The sequence below is a fragment of the Epinephelus moara genome, chromosome 8 (genome assembly GCF_006386435.1).
Source record: "Epinephelus moara isolate mb chromosome 8, YSFRI_EMoa_1.0, whole genome shotgun sequence".
In the NCBI taxonomy this organism is placed as follows: domain Eukaryota; kingdom Metazoa; phylum Chordata; class Actinopteri; order Perciformes; family Serranidae; genus Epinephelus; species Epinephelus moara.
In genome coordinates this window covers 42,982,040-43,004,683 of record NC_065513.1, presented here as the reverse complement: position 1 = coordinate 43,004,683, position 22,644 = coordinate 42,982,040, and the positions used below count along the sequence as shown (strand labels likewise).

The window sequence follows — 22,644 nt, the reverse complement described above, 5'->3', positions numbered from 1 at the left end:
AAAAATCTGCAGGGTTTTTTTTATGTCGCTCCAATTTTGTTACCGACAGTATTTAAACTCTTAGACGTGGACAGAGCTTTTGGCCCGCCACAAAAACAACGCAGTGAACGCAGTTTTTTTCAACAAACTTGCTGCTGTCTGATTTATTTACCTGACAAACCGAGCCAGTCAAAACAAGACTGGAAGAGCTCTTTTGTTTGTCGGCATTCTGCGGCTGGGTGTCGACCCGCCGCCCCTCACTCTGTGTTCCACTTCTTCAACCAACACCAGCGTTTAGCCCCAGCCCGTTTTTTTTAAAGAAAAGTTTTCCATCAAAACTTCTCATCTTCTTTTCCTGCAAACAAAAATACACACATTTTTTGAACCTCTGTCTTTTATTCAGGATTTTATTGTCAACATATTTCTGCTGATTTATGAAAACCTCATGACTCCAGTTTGGCGTTGTTCATGTTTGAACTCAGGAGTCCGCTTGGTTCTTGTTTGGATCCACAATTTTCAGGCTATGTTGCAAAATCAAATGACTCATTTTGAATAAATGGTTTACTTTTCTGGCAGAGGGTAAAAAGTATTCCTGAAATTTGATTTTTACAAATATCAAATATCAAATATCTTGGAGTCATAAAATTGTTTTAATTTGATTTATGATTTAATTCTTGTCAGATTCAGTTGATCTCTGACGAAACAATCAGATGTTTTACAGCCTCTTAAACTCATGCATGCATAATGTTTCCTGTTACATTTAGCTGTTGGGGAAAACATTTTATGTAACTCACTTTATTTGTCTCACTAGTTGGAAATATATTTCCTTTTAATTATTTGTATAACAGTCTTAAAGTTACATCCTTGGGGCGTCCAGTAGCTCAGCAGGTAGGGCGGGCAGTGTCCCTGTCGCAGTAAAAAAACGAAACATCCTGAAGACGATGCTCAAAATCCGGCTGTTTGGTGAAAGTCCCCTCAAAGTTTTTTGTGATTTCAGTTGGTTAAAATGTTTTTGACAAACTGTGATGTGACGTTCATGTCATTGAAGAACACGGGACAGTGTGTGTGTGTGTGTGTGTGTTAACATATTAAAAAAATGCAGGCCGTCTTCTTTTTCTTTTCCTCCACTCTGTGTCCTCCTCTTCCCCTCCTCCCCCCTCTGCTTCTCCTCCATCCGTCCCCTCTTTCTTTCTCCCTCTGTCACTAATTTGTTTTTGTTTACATCTCCTCCAGTTTTCTGCTCAGTCAGCCTGTTTATATCTTTTCCATTCAAACTGTTTTTCTGTGGATTTGACAGAGTAACTTTACCCTGCAGGGGGAAAAACAAACTTTGACATTTCTTTTTTCTTACACAATTATGGAGCAAAAAAAAAAAAACATCAACATGAAGAAGAAGTTTTAATCTTTGGAATCTAAATTGAAATGAATTGAATTAGGAGCTCGTCTTTCACAGAGTCGCAGTTAAATGAGATCGTGCTGATTGCAAATTAGAGACGTTTGGCCACAAACTGGTTTGTTTTACAGACGGAACGACTCTTTTACATGACATCGTTGGTCATGACGGGACCGTGGCAGCCTCAGCAGTCACATACACGCACAAACATGTGTACTGCTATGTTCATGAGGACATGTTAAGCCTGTACATTACTCACAAAACCTTTGTCCCCAATTTCAACAGAAATTGAACATAGATTTATGAAATATATATAGAAGTATTAGTGCTGCGGCTGAAGTGATTGTCATGTCTGTTCATTGGTGCAATGTGTCAGCCCAAAGTAAAATATCTTGACAATAACTGGATGGATTGACATGATATCCAGTGCAGACAGTTCGTGGCCCTCAGAGGATAAACCCTAATGACTTTGGTTATCTGTCTAACTGAGAATGTTTGACCCTCTGATAACAAACTTCTTGCACTCAGCCGTGAGGGGTTGTTGTTTCACGATCCTGTTTAAAATCGATCTAAAGTAAAAAGCTATAAGACCTAGAGTGTTCATTCTTTTGCAACAGAGAGCTAAGACCAGGGGCGTAAATATAGACAGTGCAGGCAGTGTGGTTGCACCTGGGCCTATGGGGTGCGGGGTCCCGTGGAGAGAGTGGTTGGAGGTAGGCTTGTCACGATATGCAATAAGTCGGTTAATTGCACGGTAAATTTAAAGGGAGACGGTAACTTTTCCGGACGCGATTAATTGCCATATCCATGCGTATTTGTTTTCCTCGTCTCTCTCCACCAAAGAGACTGGACGACAAGAGCGCTCACTGCCGTGCATCGTCTGGCAGCCAGGTGAGTTGGTTCATTAGCGTAATGAACAGAGATACCAAATGCCACGGCCCCTGTGTGGGAGTATTTTGGATTTAGACCAAATGACAGAGGGGAGCCCATTAATGTGGACAAGCCGGTGTTCCAGGTTTGTTCTAAAACCATCTCATAATTTCTGACGCAATTAATCACCCAGCAAAATCTGTTATTGTGACAGGCCTAGTTGGAGGGCCCGCTCTCCTTAGAGCAGGGAACAGGCCCTTACAGGTGATTCAACTTGCCTCCTCAGAGACACACCTGTGATCAAAGACGAAGTTAAACTACAAATCTATCACCCACTGTATCTGCCCTCAAGATGACAAACTCGTCTCTGTCAATGTTTATTTTTTTCTTTTGTGAAATAGTCAGTAGAAATCCAAAACAGGATTATATGTTCATTTTACATAAAACTATAAATAAACTATTTTAATAATGCATTTAATTAATAATCTCCTATTTCATTTGGTATTTGTGTCATATACATATTTGCAGTGATGATTGGTAATACATATGTTGATGTTTTTCAACGGCAAGTCTGTATTTGATCATGTGATGATACTATAAAGTATACAGTAGCTGTTTTGATGCAAAATCTGGCACTGGGGCCCGTCCTAACTACTGAACGCCACTGGCTAAGACTTTTGTGCCATTATGTTGTCCACATGCGATGACATCATTAAATTATGTTACAACAGTCCAAAAGACAGCAAAACATGAGGTGACGCCTCAGTGTTCTCCTGTCATGGCTGCAGGAGATCGTTGTTTACATGATTCTGTTTAAAATCTACCTAAAACAAGTCTATAATATTATAATATAGCATTCAGTCTTGATTCTGCAACAGAGAGCTCAGACTCCTGTCTTTTGCTCCATAATGTTATCTGCTTGTGATGACATCATTACGTTATGCTACATCGGTCCAAATGAATATTGTGCGGTGGCACCAGAGGAGCAGGGAAGCAGGTTGATAGGAATGTTGGATTTTTTTTATGACACATTTTCAGTACTTAGTTAAATTATTATGGTTCATTGACTTACATAACCTTAGCTTTCTTTAGCTTTCAGGTCGTACAGATTTTAGGCATATGAAATATCAAAAAATACCAGTATAGGTACTGGAGAAATAATTCTACTGCAGATGAAACTATCAAAACTTGTAAAAATGAGCACATCTCAAAAACTAAAAACCGCACATAGTTCAAATAATGTTTTGAGCGTTAAGTAATATTTTGATCATGTTTCTTTATTTAGAATTTTTTTGGATATGTTTTGTGTTTATCCACTGATGAAAATATATGTCTGGTTTTTGCATTTAAAAAAAAACAAAAAAAAACAGAAGACATAATTTGAATACTTTATCAGTTATTATAGTTTATTGACTGACATAACTTTTAGTTTTTACATTGTACAGATTTTAGGGATATGAAGCATTTGAAAATACTCTTAGAAATGACATCACAATTAGGAAAAACACCAAATTATGAACTGGTGGACTGTTTCTATGGCAGAGTTCAAAGGATTAAATGTAATAAATATTATCAGTGTTTTATGTCACCTGCAGATTAAAATTGATATGTGCAGTTTTGTTTTGTTTTTATGAGCTGTGCACATTGCTGTCAGAAACAGAGTCAGATCAAAATATACACTGAACAAAACATGAACATTATGACCCGTAACGACAGTTGGATTAGTCGCTGAACTGTTGTGTTAGACTGCATTAGTATTCGCTAGGTGTACCTAATAAACTGGCAACTGAGTGTAGATTGAAATAGACCAGTCCCTCTTTCATATGGTAGTAAGTATGCTACAGTAATGTGTTGCACCGGAGCCAGTGATCCAGTGATGGACCAGTTTGACAGGATGATTTTTCTGTCAGTTCTTTCATAATCTGAAGGACGTACGAGGGCCAACACAACAAACTAAAGTCGTATGCTTCAACTAACAAAAACTCAGATTTGAGATGATTTTAATTGTCTCTATCCATGTGAAGACATTTGATCTTCAAAAGCACAGATGTACGAGACACGCAGATACATCGTGTACCAACGCACACACTGACAGAGGGCAAACAAAGACTGGAGGATTTGCTTTTGTTCCACCCTGCAGTGAAAAAAGTTTGTTCACATCCAAATTATGTGAAATTAGATTACTCTTCTTTTGTACAAACTGAGACAGCAGCTCTGCTCTGAATTAAAGACAGTTTGCTACTAACTGCATTTGGGTTTTCCATGGCATCGTTATCTGCTGATTGTGCCCACAAAGGATGAGTGTGACGTCAGAACTCTGCAGAGGAGACAGCACGACTGTGACTTTGTGTCCTCAGTGGAACAGACATTTAAAGTTTTGACCTTTATTGGCGCAGGGAGCATCGACGGAGCACTTTCAGACTGAGAACTGGACAGTGCAGCCAGTTTCCCAGTAGTTTCCCTGGTTAACTACTGTATTTGGGTGCTGCAATGTGCCCTTGAAGGAAATGTAGGCCACAAAGTGTCTATCAATTAAACAGCAATCCCCAAACCTGCTGCATGGAAATCAAACAGTTTGGTGGTTGTTCTCACTTCATATCATTATCATTATATTTACTCCCAGCATTCAGTGAAATGGATTTCAGTTCAACTAAAAATACTTGATCCATCCCTCAAGGGCCAATTCAAGGCAAATGAGCCCGCAAACCAGGGCTGCCAGAGGGATTGTGCTTATTGAATTTTTTTGTCCCTGGTTGGGACCGATTTTGCATGCATATTACACAAATAATATCTGTAAATGGTTTGGCAGAATATTCTGGTATTGTGCCGGGTTTTGGGGTCTTTTTGATTGGCCACTGGTTTGGTTTTGTCACACAGACCTGGCAACCCTGCTGCAAACAGAAGTACACATAAATAAATAAGAAAATACAAATATGATTCATTCATTTTCTGTAACCGCTTATCCTGTTAGGGGTGGCGTCGGGGCTGGAGCCTATCCCAGCTGACACTGGGTGAGAGGCAGGGTTCACCCTGGACAGGTCACCAGACTATCACAGGGCTGACACATAGAGACAGACAACCATTCACACTCACATTCACACCTACGGACAATTTAGAGTCACCAATTAACCTGCATGTCTTTGGACTGTGGGAGGAAGCTGGCGCACCTGGAGGAAACCCACGCTGACACAGGGAGAACATGTGAACTCCGCACAGAAGGGCTCCCCACCCAGGGTCCGATCTGGGAACCCTCTTGGCGACAATGCCACTGCACCACCGTGCCACCCAAATATGACAGATATGTTATTTGACATGTGTGCAAACTAGAGCTGGGCGATCATACGATCTCAATTCGGGATCGCGATAAAATTTTGATCAATCTCAATTATCAGCATGGGACGTTTTGAATCGATATCATATGGCAAAAGTAAGCGCAACAACAGCATATCAGAGTCTGCCGGCTACCGTATGCCATGCAGGCAGGATACGCCCACTTCTCATTGTAAGCGTGGCTACAGTTGTGACGGGAGGTAAACAGAGAGAGAAGTTGGAAAAAGGAGAAAAAATGAGTGACACTGAAGTCGAGGACGGCAAAAATAATGCAGAACGTGAAAGCGACATCGCTATGTCATCCGAAACCGAAGATATTGTTGAAAAAAAGGTAACGCGACGTCAGTTGTGTGGAAGTGGTTTGGATACCTCAAAAGTGACGAGCAGCAGATGAAGCCGGTCTGCAAAATATGCTGGCGGTTGGTACCAACCAGGTCGGGAAACACCACAAACCTTTTCAATCACCTGAGACGGCACCATCCCAGTGACCACACAGAGAGTCTAACTATGCGGCCTCAAGTTGCCCCGAGTCTACACACACAGCCTAGCAAGACCCCTTCATCTGCTGTTAGCGTCGCTAGCGGCAGCTTAGCAAAACCCGAATCCCGTGCCATCCAACGAAGCTTCGAATTTTTTGGGTCAGCCCTAAATCCCACATGTAAGGGGCTAGCCATAAGGTTGTTGTTTTCAGCAAGTTGGCCTTGAATAGCTGATGTTGAGCTGTAGAACTGTGTTACTATGACCTAAGGTGTATTTTAATAAATCTGCCTTTGGTTTAATTTATTCTTTCAAGCGTTATTCCTTCTCATCTGATCTGAGTTCTGTTGTATATTTGTGCTCCATAGACTTAATTGCAAACTACAACTATGTGTTTACTAAGTTAAAGATGCGTTGCTGCTAACAACAGCCTGAAGTGGCGATGAGGTCTTAAGGTTTTTTTGGAAGGTCTTAAAAAAGTCTTAAAAGGTATTGAAATTAACCTCAGGATTCCTGCATATACCCTGTAAAAAATACCCTGTAAAAAATACCCTGTTCTCAATATTGGAAAAGCATATTATTTAGTGTTTTATGGTATTAAACTTTTATTGTTAAGTTTCAATGAATCTCTTGTTTCTTCAAGCTCCAGTCAGGATGCTCCCCGAGCTGGCAGAATCAGCAAAAACTACATATCGTGATAAAAATCGAGATTGATCAATATGAAAAAATATATCGTGATAACATTTTTTGCCATATCGCCCAGCCCTAGTGCAAACCATGTTTTATTCCTGTCAGTCGCACCACACCTGCCCTTAAATTTGATTAAATTCTTTCAGAAAAGTTTTGTTGTCACCCTGCTGTGCAGTAACTGCTCTGACAACTGCTTACCTGTAAGAATGTTCCCCCCAAAAACAAAGCGTTTTTAAAAGTGGCTGCTGCTGCTGTTGTCTGTGGTTGGTCTCACTCTGACGTTGTCAAATACCAGCACTTGGGCAGTGGCTTCAGACACCATAAAAAAAATGGCAAGTTGACAACAAGTGAAGGGGGCGAAAGTCCGCGTAGATCGGGCGGGAGGAGTGATGGATGGGTCCAACAACCACCGACCATGTGTGTTGGCTTTTTGTTGAAGGAATAAAACACCAATTTGCAGTGTTGAACCAACGTAGTGCCTTTATGTTGGAAACAGACAATGCATGTAACAGGCTGAAGTTGACACGGCATCCCAGAACGTCAACGTACCTTGCAGATCATATCTCGTGGAAAGATCATGACCAAACGTCGATATGTGACGAGGTCGGAGTGAGATTGTGTTGGTGTCTGAAAACATTTGAGGCAAGAAATAGGCAGTGCAGTCACAGAATCTTGATTCATATTTGATCAGCGCTGCCTTGTTGGTAGTTTGACCACATGATTAGTGATTGACAGCTGCTGTAGAGACTCCTCGGCTCTGATTGGCTGTTTCCATTCAAGTACAATGAGGCCATTAGAAGCGCTACATGGCAACAGACTATCTGCTGTGTGAATATACAGTTACAGCAAATATGACAAATTAATTAAAGTTACAGACTGCAGCTTCAAGTTTCCAAAGATTTTGACAGTCAGGGTTCATTTCTTTCAGCAGATTCAAACACACACAACAAACACCATTAAACACACACACCTGTGTAAACAAGCTCACATAAGCACATACAAGAACAAACTCGTACACACACACACACACACACACACAAACAGAACATGATCACTCACACACAAACCACAAATGAACACACAACAAAGAAAACACACACACACTCTTAACACACACTCATACTCAGCAGACTATCAAACACACACACACACACACCCTGTGGTTGTTTACTCATGCACGTTCCATCCAATCACAGCATGTCGGCTTGACGCTCCGCAGCCCAGCCGCCGCCTAACAACATCAACATGTGCACCAACGGAGGAGGAGAAATCACTTTAGGGGAGAATCATCATTGTCTTTCTCCTACTCTTTATCCTTCTCCTCCTCTTCTCGTTTCCTCCTCATCATCTCATACTCTTTCTCTGTAACACCTTTTTTTCTCAGGTGAGGAGAAAAGAGGAAAAGGTAGAGGATAGAGGAGGAGACAAGGGGGAAAAGGGAAGAAAGAAAAAGAGATTTTATTGTAAGTGTGAGGGACAGATAGAGGAGAAGAAAGAGGAAGAGTACAGTTCAAGGAAATAGAGAGTGATGAAGAGTTCAGTACAGGAAGAAGGGAGCAATAGGAATTAAGGAAAGGAAAAGTGAAGAAGACGTTCACCCTGTTCTCCACCTCTGCAGTAAACTCCTCTGTGCTCCATATTCACATCTCTTCTTTATATGATGGATTATTATTACCATTAATATAATTGCCTCCATTGATTTTATGAGACTTTATTATCTCTGGTAACTTATCGTTATTGATTTCTAACAAAGCTTTGGCAACATCATCCGAATTGTACTTCATACCAGTAAAGAGAGGAAGACAGAGACACTCGGAGGAAGCAAAGACACAAACAGGAGAGTCTCTGGAGTCACAGTCAAATTTTCTCCCATTTAGTTAGTTACATTTTATTGATGTCCATATCGCAATGCATATATACATGTAAAACTCCCATGTGCAGTGAACAAGTATTGTGTGTATCAGAGCCTCATATATCTTCTTCCTCTGTGCCACAGTGTTCATCAGTTTACATGACATTAGAGAAAATGGATTTATTGTGTCAGTCCGATGAAAACAGACTGAAATCATACTAAATCAAATTTCTTAAAGTCAGACTAACACACCCAGATCATGTGACTCCTGCATGTATACAGTCAATCAGACCCAAACTGGCCGAGGCGTTCTGAGCATGCTCCAGTTTCTGCCCCGGGCTTTGACCCTGAAGTCCAATAGCATTAAATGTGTAAGAGAAGAAGAAGCCGGTAACAACATGGAGAAATCTACATCCAGAGCCGTGACTTTTTGGACGGACCAAATGTACAGAGCTGTAAAGTTGTCCACCATGGTACCAGTTAGCTGCTAGCTAACCGTAGCTAACTTGTTTGTCCATTGTTTGGTCTGTGACGTAATAGGTCAACAGGAAAAAGGTCCAATACTAACAAGCTGAAAGGGGGCATATCTCCACCTATCGTAGAGGAGTCGCACATACTTGGCTCAATAAATGGATTCCCCTCCCGTGCTTGTATACTGGGACAAGGACAGTAGGCCAGTTAGATGTCCTCGTCCAGCTGTAACTGTAGCTCCACTTCACTGTGACTGGAAACATACTAAGTGAGCCACACTGTTGTTTCTTGGTCACCATGAACACACACACTGTAGTTAATTTCGACTTAATCCCATAAACACCGCCCTGCTGCCACAAGTACGCACTAGAGCAACAAATGTTGCTTGGTCTGGGATGTCCATGTCAGACACTGATGAAAAAAAGATAGATAGATAGATAGATAGATAGATAGATAGATAGATAGATAGATAGATAGATAGATAGATAGATAGATAGATAGATAGATTGATTGATTAGGATACCTAGCATGGCGTATGTAGACGTCAAACGTCCACTGATTAGGTGGCGATATGTGACGAGTTAGGAGTGAGAATATGTCACCGTATTCACTATGCAAAAATATGTTGTCAGCACATTAACAAGATTACAAAACAATGTGATCAGCGTTCCAACATTTTCAGTCTTCTATCTTCTATCTAACATACCCAAAAGAGTCACTGTCACGAGTCTGTGGCTGTAAATGGCAAATAAAGATCATTCGAGTTTGGCTCAAATTTAAAATCATAGTTCATGTTCTTCACTCCTAAATGGGTTTATGGATTAATTTTGTGTTTTCTCTGCAGTTGTTAGACTTCATTCATGTTGATGAATATAACCTGCACACTGTCAGACTGCAGGGAGAAAGAGATATAAACAGAAAATAAAGACAGGTCAGCTGGGAGGGGTCGTCTCGTTTCTCACAGTAAAGAAGAGAAGGAGGAGGAAGAGTTTTAAGAGATGAACAGAAAGACTTGTACAGAAACAGAAGCCGATACTCCTCCTGAAGTCCCACTTCTTTAAGGCTTGAAAAGTTGATTGTAAAACTTTGCACTCCACTCTGCTCAGAGTCTGTGGTCAGTTTGTATTCACGTCACACCCCTGTGGAGGAGAACACACCCCCTTATGAAGAAAGAAAACACAGACTCTGCAATGTTGCAAACTGCATCTGCATAATTCTCCCATTTTGATGATGCATTTCATGCGCAGCCCAAACCGTATTGACTTGCATTTTTTGTATATGCGATGTTTGTAGCAAAATGAATTAAGTGTTGGCGAGCGGCGCGTAACGCGGGCGTCGATAGTGCCGGCGGGCAACTTACAAATGGTGTAATTATCTCCTCATAAGGTTATTAGAGGATCAATGGAGCCTGGTGGCCTGATGACAGAGGTGAGCTGATGACGGATGGAAATGGTTATGATGACCCGACTGCAGAGGGGCAGCACGGCGATGTTGGAGAGAGGGGAAAAGACAATATAGTCTTCCTGAATTAGTGCATGGTGTGTTCAGAAACTGAAGAGTCAATCTTTCTATCCTTTTTATATTTCTTGACAATTGCAGAACTTGCTTTTTATCTTTTTATTCTTTTTAACTTGCTTTATTTATTGTTGTGCACCAAAACACACAGGCAGATTCAGCCCATTGTTCCGACCATATTAAACCCATTGTTCCAAAGTCCATTCCGAAATCATCATGATGCCCTGTGGTTAAGGTCTGGTTAGGTTTAGGCACAAAAACCACTTGGTTAGGGTCAGGAAAAGATCATGGTGTGGGTTAAAATGAAAAAGAAAGTGACAAACACATAAGCTGTGAGCCTGCTCCGCCTCAAGCCTTTCCCAGCTGACCCAGAGCCGGTCGCGGCGCACCATCAAGGCAGAAGTACGCCCGCCGGGAGCCGTTCAGCACCGCGGACCATCGGACTAATGGGATGTCGGACCAATGGGCTGTCAGACCAATGACATGGACCCGCGGAGCCTGGGCTGCCTACAGAGACCGGACTTTTTCACAGCATATTCAGAGGAAATGTAGCTAGCGGATCGTGAGGAGATGTTTGCTGTATGTGACATATGACTTGACTTGTGACTTGCTGAGCAATGACTCGACTTGACTTGCTTGACTTATAGCAGGGACTTGACTTGACTTGCTTGATTCTCATCACAACTAACTTGGGACTTGCTTGAGACTTGAAGGTAAAGACTTGAGACTTGCTTGTGACTTGCACATGTGTGACTTTCCCCCATGTCTGGTTTAAGTCTTCTCAGCCATAATGTCCAGTAAAAACTTTTCCCTCTGAGACTATGTAGGCCTAACACCGTGTCCTAATCAACCCAGTCTCACTCAAAAGTCATTGAGTAACAGTGCTTGGTCAGTGGTACGAAAAAAGTCCTTTCACGTCAGCACGATACATAGACCGTCAGTTCTGTAACAGTGCCTAGCATCAGGGAGAAACACAGCCAGACAACAACATAGGTTAGAGGGGCCAACGTCCAAGGAGGGTGGCAGGAGGGATGGTTGATGGGACCAACAACCACCGACTTTCACCGCCGGTCTTTGCTTCCTGTATGAATGTGAAGTCGAACCCTGTTATTTTTTCTAAACCCAACCATGTGCATTTGTACATTTGAAAGAGACTGTATGCAAACTGTTAATTTCCTGTGAAAACAGAAGTGTATCTTGAAAACAGTCAATGCATGTAACAGGCTGAAGTTGACACGGCGTCCCAGAACATCAACAACCAACACACCCAGGGTACCTTGGACGTCATATGTGGACGTGGAAAGTCCATGACCAAATATCAATATGCGACAAGGTCATAGTGAGAATGTGTTGTCCTAACAGTGAGCAAGCGCCTCTCTGTCCACACTGAATCTGTTAAATACGTCTGTAACATCATACAAAACAGACCACTGAACTTAACAGCTGTCCGCTCATGTAAACAAACCACGTAGAATATTAGCTCAAGATACTATTTTAAGATGTGACCACTTAAAATATTGGTGAGTGCTTCATGTCTTCCTACGTTTGTACTTTTTAAAAAGAAAACACATGTTTCATATTGTAATACCAATGAAAACATACAGTATAGCCAACAGGAAGTAGGTTGTCGCCAGAAACTCAGCTCTGTTTTGCAGGCTCTGGTCAGGTTTGGGTCATTGATTAACGTGTGTGTTTACAGGTCGGGCAGATTGGCTCTGATAATGGGCCGGGTTCATGTGGGCTGACCTGTGCAACACTACTTCCTACATAAACGACAAAATAAGTTATTTATCATTGCCTTCCATAATAATCTATCTGCCATCATGTTTAATATCTGGTTAAGTTTTGGTAACTAAAACAACTTGGTTCAGGTTTGGGAAGGATCACAGCCATGGTTCATTCACTGCTGGTAGACGACGGGACACAAATGACTCTCTGGTGTCAGGGAGAGGAAGTCAGACGGTTTGACTCTCTGCCACTTGATCATGCCAAGTTTTTCCAAACAAACCAGTTTTACAAAATGAAAAGTGAAACCATCCGCAGTGAGTTAATGTAAGACAAGCCTTCTTAATGTCATTTCAAACCTAATGTAGGGTTATGGAGTCCAGGTCTGTCAGTTAATCAGACTGCAGAAAGAGAACACAGCAGTATTCTGGGTCAAGTGAGGACAGCTGGGATCAGCTGGTTCACCCAAAATCTAATTTACACACTTTTATGTAATCTGTGTTTTCTTGTTAATGTCATTGTATTTGGACAGCAACACTTCTGTATCCTTAATCTGTCCATTTTATCTGCTTCGTACATTTATCTCGCCAGCTTCTAACTTCAGTTATTTTATTACAAAGCACTTATCGAAACAGACACAAAGTGTCCCACAAAATAAATTAAATTATGAGCACTTAATAAAAATATGAAGAATACAGCACACTAAAGATGACTGCAGAATAACTAAAACCATAAATGAAATAACACATGAGCGTAACCTCAAAGGGACAGTTCACTCCAAATTTTTTTCCCCCTCTTAACTGTAGTGCTATTTTTGCCTGAACTCGTAACACTCAGTCGGACATTGTTTCCGCTCTGACTGATTTTCATGGGGGAGGGAGATTGGGTTTTCCCTGATCAATCACTAGAGACCTACATATCCACCTGAATCTAATGTCATTTACGCCTGCAGTGTGCCAAGTAGGCAGAGTCTGCACATCATTTGACATTTATCGAAGCCAGCGGCGATACACAGGAGGAACTACTGTGGCTTTTGCCCTGCAGGTCATGGTTGCTGCTGCAGGTTGACAGATTACACTTAATTTAAACAGCAAAGAAAAACAAACAATTATGTCGGGCAATATTGAGAAGACAGTTCACTAAGCCTCGTTAGCAGCGTCTATCTTGTCTGTAGCGCCCGCCATTGTTGTTAATACTCCTAGTTGGTTTCAGTGCAATGCTTGGCAATGGCGTTAGTCCCCCCTAGGGTGCTGATTGGTTAATTGTTATTCCCCCCATGGAGCTCATTGGTTGGTTTTTATTTTAATCGAGAAACTGCTGACGAATCAGTCAACCTGAACTGAGTGTAGTGGGCGGATTCAAAAGTCTGGACCCAGGCAAGTGCCATCAGTCTAGATTGGTTTGGTGTGAGTTGCTGAGTGTTGGAGATATCGGCCGTAGAGGGTTCTGTCTTCTCTCCAGTATAATGGAACTAGATGGCATTTGGCTCATGGTGCTCAAAGCATCAAAAGATACATATGAAAAACTCACCAGCAATGTCTCCTTGAAATTGTGAAGTGTGCAACCACTGCTAGCTCACCTAGCACCACTAAGCTAGCTAACGTTACAGCTCAGCCGCGGAGGATGACCCATTCATGTTTACATCTCGCACTGTCACGAGCACGAGCTTCTCGTCTAGAGGAGATGCACGCTTCCTTCTGTGTGGTGATTTGGATCGTGGATGTAGTTCAGTTAAAAGAGTTCCTACATGAAGCTGCTCACAACAAGGTCTGTGGATTATCTTGGTCATGGTTTCTGGAAAGAGACATTGTTGTTGAGTTTTCAAATGTAATTTTGGGGGGCTTTAAGCACCACAAGCAGAGTGCCATCTAGTTTAATTACACTGGACAGAGGGCAAACATCTCTATGGCAGATGTCTCCAACCGCCAATAACTCACATCAAAACTATCTGGACTGATAAACAACGCTACACGTAAGAGGAAAAATATCTATTTCCATTTTGGGATGAGCGGTCCCTTTAACGCTCTTAATACTGGTAGAATCAGTAGAAGCAGCATTTTCCCTACTGGTTGTTCTAACAGTAGTAATAAATATCGTAGTAGTGCTATCATAACAAGCTGTTCTAGTTGTAGCAGCAATAGCACTTGAAGAGGAAGTAGGAGTAGGAGCTGAGTACTAGTTGCAATAATAGACATAGTATTAGTGTTAGTATATGCAGCAGCAAGAGCAGACGTAGAGGTGCCAACTGGACCGGTAATAGCAGTATTATCACTGTTAATGTCACCATCACTGCAGTAGAAATAGAACAAGTGCAGAGGTAGTGATATCAGGAGTAGCAGCACCATTAACTGTGGCAGAAGCATTATTAGTAGTAGTAACAGTACACATTGTAGTGGGTTTGTAGTGGGTGAGTAACTGAAACCTCACCAGAACTGCCCATCATGTGGTAACCCACCAGAAACAGGCTTGAGGCCCCATTTGGGCCCTGAGCCACAGCCATAGTTTGAGAAACATATCTGCGGTCAGAGAGAGGAACAGTATGTCACTGTAACTGCACTAACGAACAGACTCCAAACAGCTTAACTAGACCCATAATTCCATTCACTGGAACCAGGAGCTGCAGTTTGCCCTGGGCTAGCCAGGCGGATCTGGCCTCAGTTAGGACAGTGTGGCTGGCTTTCTGTTTCCATCACAACAGCAAAGTCAGAATTGCTTTTATTCATCAAGCACGGCACACAGACGAGAATTTGTCCCTATGACAGATTAAAGAGAAAGTATATTTTTTTGCATTTAGTGTGGCGTCGCTCTGGAGATTTCAGCAGGCCTAGCTGAGGTTAGCCTAGCTGGCCTTCACCCTCAGCCATGTCCTCCAGCTCCTCCTGGGGATCCTGAGACTCTCCCAAGTCTGCGTCAATGGACTTCTCCCTGTTGGACATACCCAGAATGCATCTACAGGAAGCTGTCCTGAGCAGATACTGAACCACCTCAATAGACACCTTCCAACATAAAGACATGCTGGTTCTACTCTGTGTTCCTTGCAGATATCTCAGCTCCTCATTCTGTCTTTACAGCTGAAAATCAACAAAGAAAACTCATTTCTGCTGCTTGCATCTTTGAGGCACTAAACAGAGCTCATGACCATGGGAGAAGCTTTCAAACATCAGGGTTCCCAGGGTCATACAATTCCTGGAAAAGTTATAAAATCAGAAAAAATCTTTTCCAGGCCTTGAGATGGCTTGGAATTGACAGAATGTTTTGGAAAAGTTTTATCCAGTCTCACTCCAAAGTCGTCAAAAACCGATGCTTGGTCAGTGACTTCCGGCATCAGATACCGACACAAAAAGCCATCCTTTCATGTCGGCATGATCCGCCGCCAATCACCGTGATTGTTTAATAGCGCCCAGCGGCATCAGGGAGACATGCACATCTGCAACAAGAGAGACAAACGGTGCAGAAGTGGCCAACAAGAAAAAACAAAGTGAAAATATGTGGCAGTGTTGTCCTTTTAAAATCTTCCACAACAAAGAGACGGTAATATTAGCTTATCCAGGAATGCACAACAGCAGTGATGGTGCTGCCTGCAGAGTGCAATTTAATTCCTGCACAGTATAATTTCATAACTCAGGTAGCTATGGTGCCAAATTTAAGATGTGGGCAAAGAGTGGTGACAGCTTTGAGAGGTAACTGCAGTTGAGAGAAACAAGTGAGCAAATGCGTTAGACATAGTGTGCAAGGTTTATGTGCGCAACAGTTTTGATCAAGTATCAGAAATGCTTATGCACTTGGTGTGCAAATGCCTTTAGATTGGAGTCCAGGACAGATGTTAAGGGTTCAGTGTGCTTCACTTGGGGCGGCAGGTAAAGGATTGAACCGCAGTCGCCAAAATATTTACATCCTGTTTTTGTTTCTGACTCCTTCTACTTCAAGTGCTAACACCATGAGTTCAAAAGAAAGTGTAATGGAGAATTTAAAAAAAATGTCACTTCAGTCACTGCTGTAAGAGACTCTGATTTAACTTGATGTTGATGTGTTTAAGTTAACATGCTAGTTTCACCAACTTTAGCATAACCCAGTTCAGTTGTAAGCAGTGTATGAAAGCACTGTGGTTTTGATCTTCCTCATTTAAGGGAACTTTTATTGTGAAAGTCTTTCTCCAAACCCGTTCTCTCGGAACCACCAAATACCTGCGTAACCAGATCATTTCTGTCTGTTTTGTCTCCAGTAAATGTCCCAGCCACAGTGGTGGAAGCCATGACCAGGCAGGAGTCCCTCCAATCCTTCAACAAGAACGGCAAACCCTCTTCCTCCTCATCTTCCTCCTCTTCCACCCCCTCCACCACCCTCATGCGCTCCATGGTCTTTCCTCATTCACCTTGCCCGAGGAATTTCTCCCTGTTGGACAAGGTCGGGGTCGGGGTTCAGTCGGACTCCAGTTACGGCCAGTTAGGGTCCAAAAACCAGCGAGTCCTGGCGAGCCCAACCTCCACCAGCCAGCTGAGCAGCGACTTCAGCGACTGGCACCTGTGGAAGTGTGGCCAGTGTTTCAAGACCTTCACCCAGAGGATCCTGTTGCAGATGCACGTCTGTCCGCAGAATCCAGACAGGTAAGATGGCATCAAATAAGATGCTTAATTTCTTCTCTTGAGTCCAAAAGTCTTTATTAACAGGTATGAAGAGACTGTAATGTACTTCCTGTCTACGCTTGTAAAAACTACCAAACCACCAAAGTTGACATTGACATTTAGCTCGAAAAACATTAATAACATCTATCAGAGTTCTCTAAACAGCTCCAAAGCCCAACACCATTGTATCAGCTTTAACTTTGGGCCCCATGGTGCACATGTCTTGGTGAAAAACATTCAGACTTTGATGCACAAGTTGCTTCAGAAGTTTGCCAATTTATTTTTTGAGCTTCAAAGTTTTGATCAAATCAAGATTTTGACTACTAAGAAAGCATTGTGGATAAATGTAATATGTATCTGCAACATTGATAGCTGTTGTTACGGCCCTGAGATTCCCAAATAGAGTATTTTACATTTCAGGACTCTGATATCTCCCATCCAGCCTAGTTACACAGTTGTTTCCTGTTACTTCTGATGGCTGTAAAGAAAAGAAAATTAGACTTTTCCATCCATGTCCTTGAAGGTATGGAGGCAAAACTGACACTTATAAATAACACTTACACAACATTAGTGTCTGTGTATCTCTTGTAATATAACCAGAAACACTTGTATTTGCATTAACGTGATGAATATGACACAGCATTCGAGTTTTTAAAACCTGTTGTCGCAGTTTTTCAGAGGAAGCCGGCAAACCAGACGTTTAGTTTAGCTATTTATTACTTTGCTTGTCTCATCATCACACAGTTTGTGTGTGACAGAAAGTGGGAGTTTGTGGATAAGAGTGAAGAGAGTGTAAAAGTGTCTGAGTGTGTATAACATCTGCCAACTTAATTATATACAGCGTGGAGGGAGGAAGAGGAGATGTGGTGTGTGTGTGTGTGTGTGTGTGTGTGTGTGTGTGTGTGTGTGTGTGTGTGTGTGTGTGTGTGTCGGGGGGGACGGAGGATGTATTGGAAATTTTTTGCTTAGCTTTATTTTTTTGCAGGGAGAGTCAGAGCGGCGTATAAATCAACGCTGTGCGTCAGTGAGAAATACCTCGCCTTACGGTGACGGGGCCAGGAAAACAGATGCCACTTATTCAATAAACTAATACTCATAGGGAAGAAAAATGTGTGCTGGATATGGAGGGGGGAGGGAGGGTCGATGTGGAGCTGCCTGTCAATAGGAAGGTTTTATGGGACAGAGGAGCAGATCAGATTCAGCTGAACAAGCCAAACAGGCCTGAGTCCTGGAGCTTCAAGGCCTCACTGTGCCTCACACTGGTGTGGACTGGGTTAGACCAGTATGCCCATCACAGCATCACTCCACCTACAGTCCTGCCACTTTATTCAAGCTCGCCCCCTATAGCACCGAGCAGACAGTCTAGAGCTGTCACCTGAATGTTCATCAGTTGTAGGACATCCAACTCAAACCTTGTGTTGTCACTCAGAGACTTTTTTTCTGCTCCATCATATACACAGAAATCATGTGCAAGTATGGATCATTACACTGTTTTAAAAGTAGCGAGAAGTCACACAGCGAGAAAAAGTTAAAGATGTATAGAAATCTAAAATTTTGATGCATCAAATGCATCAATTGCTTTATAGATTGTATCATCGGAATTGAATTGAATCATAAGGTGCCTTGAAATTCTGCCCCTACTTTGGGATGCTTCTAAGAATCAAATTTGTTCCCATCAGTGCTGGTGAGTCAGATCAACTTGGAAAACTCTTTAGGTACAGTTCCCATTGAAGATTGTCTTCATTAGTGTTTCAAAAGACACACCAAGATGACGGTCAGCTGACGGGTCAGTGTTGGGCTGTTGCCCTAGTCGGTGCAGTGTGTCCTGCACTGTTGCCCTGTGAGCGCTTTTTTTTTTTTTTGGCCGAGTCAATATGTTGAACTGGCATCGACAGAGACAGTGAAGCCTGTCAGTGAATGAAATCACTCTGATTGTCTGTTCAGCTCAGCGCACGAGAAGAGAAACAGAAGTGAGGAAAGTAAACAAAGAGCTAAAGTCAAGCAGCAGTGAGATCAAAACAAACTTGTTCCATAAGGTCAGATTATTTTTCTCTTTAGCGGATTGTTTCCTGATGGTTTGTGCTATTGTTTACTGGTGCACAGTGAACATGCTCTGTTCTTTCAACATTGGATTGTGTTGTAAATGTGCTTAACAGGCTAACTAGCATCAAGACGGTCTTACAGTTTTCATTTTTAAATGATGATTACAGTCTACTGCCGCCTGCTGGTGTGGGGAGTTATTTCCTTTCACGCATGCACAGAACGTACATGCTGGTTGACTGTCGCCTGTTGTCTTTGTGGTGTGTTCATGTGCAACGTTTTTGGCCGACACATAGTGACAACAGGCGACACAGAAGGGGGCCTTTGTCACCACTTGTTCGTTGAAGTCTGTGTGGTGTTTCTCTGCCTTAAAAGCAATCACAACAGTTTTTTTGCAAGCATCCAACAACCAAGGCCCCCATGAGTCTAAGCCATAGATACACTGTCAAAACTACAACTTGACAAAAGTGCTCCTTTATCTCAGATTATTAAAACTTTGATTTTGAGTTAGTTTTTAGCTATTAAGGCACCACAAAACGAGTTCTTGAGGTTCTGCAGGTGGTTCAGGTGGCCCTTGAGGAGGTCCTACAGCTTCTTCAGGTGACAGGTGTGGTCCTGTCCTGTAGAAGTCCTGTAGGTAGTTCTAGCTGTCCTGTAGAAGATTCTGGCAGCAATTGAGGGGTCCTCGAGGTGGTTCTTGTGGTGATTGTTCTTGGTGGTTCTTGTGTCATTGATCTCAGGGACCTACAAGAGGTTCTGGTGGTCCTTTGGGAGATTCTTACAGTGACTGAAGACATACTACAGGTTTCTTTAGGTGGTTATAACAGCCACTAAGGAGGTTCTAGCTCAGGTTTAGGTGCTTTTTGTGGTCAGTAGTGCTTGTAAATTTCCTTTAGTTGGTTCTTGATGTGATTCTGGAGGATCTTGGGGTTCTACAGGAGGTTCTGGTGGTCATTGCGAGATTCTTGCAGTAACTGAAGACGTTCTACAGGTCTTTAGGTGGTTATAACAGCCACTAAGGTTAGGTTTAGGTGGTGTTTGTGGTCAGTAGTGTTTGTAAATTTCCTTTAGGTGGGTCCTGTGGTCCTTCTGGAGGATCTTGGGGTCTTACAGGAGGTTTTGGTGGTCCCTTGGGAGATTCTTGCTCTAATCACAGGTGATCTACAGGTCTTTAGGTGGTTTTAACAGGCACTGAGGAGGTTCTAGCTCAGGTTTAGGTGGTGTTTGTGGTCAGTAGTGCTTGTAAATTTCCTTAAGTTGGTTCTTGTCATCCTTCTGGAGGATCTTGGGGTCCTACAGGAGGTTCTGGTGGTCAGTGGGAGATTCTTGCAGTAACTGAAGACGTTCTACAGGTCTTAATGTGGTAACAGCCACTGAGGAGTTCCTAGCTTAGATTTGCTTGTAGATTTCATTTAGGCGGTTCTTGTGGTCCTTAAGGGGGTTTTAGGGGTCCAAGGAGCTTTGAAGCTGTGACTGTACTAACATCCTTTATGTTGTCAGTCACCCAAACTACCTAGAAGGACACTAATGTCCATCTTTAGACACTAAACCAGTTTGGCTGTTTGGCTTTTCTTTTCTTTTCCTTCTTGATTTCTTAACGCCTCTCTCCCCCTCTCCTCCCCCCTCCCCCCTCCCCCTCTCCCTTCATACATATTTATTGATGTTTACTTGATGGGAACATTTGGAGCTGAAGACTGATGGCTCTTTATATCAGCTTAAAAAAAACACCACACACCTCCTCTCAGCTCCATCTCTTTCAGGTTTGTTTTTTTCTGCTGACTGTTTCTTTTTCTGAACTTTTTCGTCTTCCGTGTCATTTTTTCTCTCCCCCGCGTGTCATTTCAACAAAATCCATCATCAGAGGTGCAGTTTGTTTATGTCAGTGAGGCCTTGGAAGTGCTTTCGATTCAGCTTTAAACTGGTGTCGGGATGTAGGATACTGTTTAAGTTTTGTGATGACGATGAGTGATGAATCAGGAAAGAAATCGGAACATAAATGGACTGCGTTCCCACTCACAGCTTTGACGTATTACAAAAGCAACTCAGTATAAACCACCGCAATGAACAAAATTAATAAGCACTGCTTTTATGATTGATGTGTTTACTGCAGTGGTGTTTAAAAGCGTCATTAGTGCTTTAACTGAAAATGGTGTATTGTTGCTAAGCACTTTGATCTCCAGTGCTCACAGTTCAGATCTCATTCTGGTGGTTCATGTTGTTTATGAATAGAGCATGCATGTGTATATGGATATAATCACGCTTGTAAATCAAAGGACAGAAAGTTTACAGCTGATTGAAAGTGTGTATCATCACACAGTTGACTTAATGGAGGAATTAAATGTTAATTTTGTCATTTGTTTTTATCATCTAGCACTGCCTTGTCAATGACTGGCCCAGCACATTGTTCTTCAGTTTTTCCAGAGGTACAGTCAAACATTTAACATCCTGTATTACTCATGTAAGGACTAAACTCACATGAGGAATGGAGCATGTTAATGTTTAACTCCATCATTAGAAAACCTGAAAAATATGAAGCTCAGATGAGGCAACACTTGCTGGTAAAACTTTTGATTTTGTGATATGAGAGATGTGAGATTTATTTTCATGGTGAAATTTGCCATTTGAGTTTGACTTCGCAAAGTCCTGCCCCTTGAACGCAGACTGGCCAGTCGTAGCATCACATCGGCCAAGTGCGACAAGGGTTGGTCATGCAGTCCGATTTCCTTCCTGGATTTTGAGCTAAACGTTTTGCCTGTGGCACGTGTATTAATGATACTCATTACCTGGAGACCTTGAAAGTAGATAAACTTGTCCTTCCTGTTCTAAATCCAAAATCAAACCCTGAAACATGTAGGGTTAGCTACCTAGCTACCGAATATATAGCCTACTGAATGTATACACATGCTCCTGTTGCTTTTTAAAGATGATAAAGAGCGACCCTGCTGTACAGGAACCAGTGAAGGGAGGCAGGGAAACTTTGCTGATATTCAACCAGCTGTGTGTCATCTCAGTGTGTGCAGATTACCATTCACCCATCTGCCAGCAGAGGTCTAGTTATATTTGTAATAATAGCTGGGGTGGCTGTGGCCCAGTAGGTAAAGCCAGTTGTTCAGTTAACGGAAGGTCGGCTCCTCCAGTCCACATGTCGAAGCATCCTTAAGCAAGATACTGAACCCTTGATGGCTGTTCCCTCAGTGTGTGACAGGTGGCACCCTGTACGGAAGCCTCGGCATGGGTATGAATGCATGCATGTGTGTGAATGGGTGAATGTGACTCGTAGGAGTGGTCAGGAGACGAGAGAGGAGCTATACAAGTGCAGGTCCATTTACCATTTACCAATAAAAATCAAAAAGTCTTCTGATTCCCTTCACGACATCATTTTCTTCTCCAGTCTTGCAGAAATTAAAAATAAGCACCATAAAGCTGCAGAATTTCGAAGATAATGTTCCTGCATTGTCAGACATTTAATGTTGATGTTTACATTTGCTATTTCGACCTGTGGGACTCTAACCTGCTCATTAACACTCACTCACTGATCAGTAATTATCTATTTGTGGTAACGGTTTGTTTATTGAAGCAGATAATGCGTGCGTAACGTCAAAGTTTGACCTTCATCGTTGTGTCTCTGCAGACATTATCTGAGAAAGAACTGAAGGACGTCTATTGATTAATTAGCCTTC

General features: G+C 42.2%; 1 protein-coding gene across 2 annotated transcripts in view; it reads left to right on the top strand.

The window, feature by feature from the left end:
• prdm6 (PR domain containing 6) overlaps window positions 1–22,644 on the top strand; it is a 189,385-nt gene that overhangs the window by 134,652 nt on the left and 32,089 nt on the right. For both annotated transcript variants that reach the window (XM_050052123.1, XM_050052124.1), the window contains exon 7: window positions 16,525–16,906. In XM_050052123.1, coding sequence (XP_049908080.1) covers window positions 16,525–16,906 — 382 coding nt within the window. The remainder of the gene's footprint in view (window positions 1–16,524; window positions 16,907–22,644) is intronic.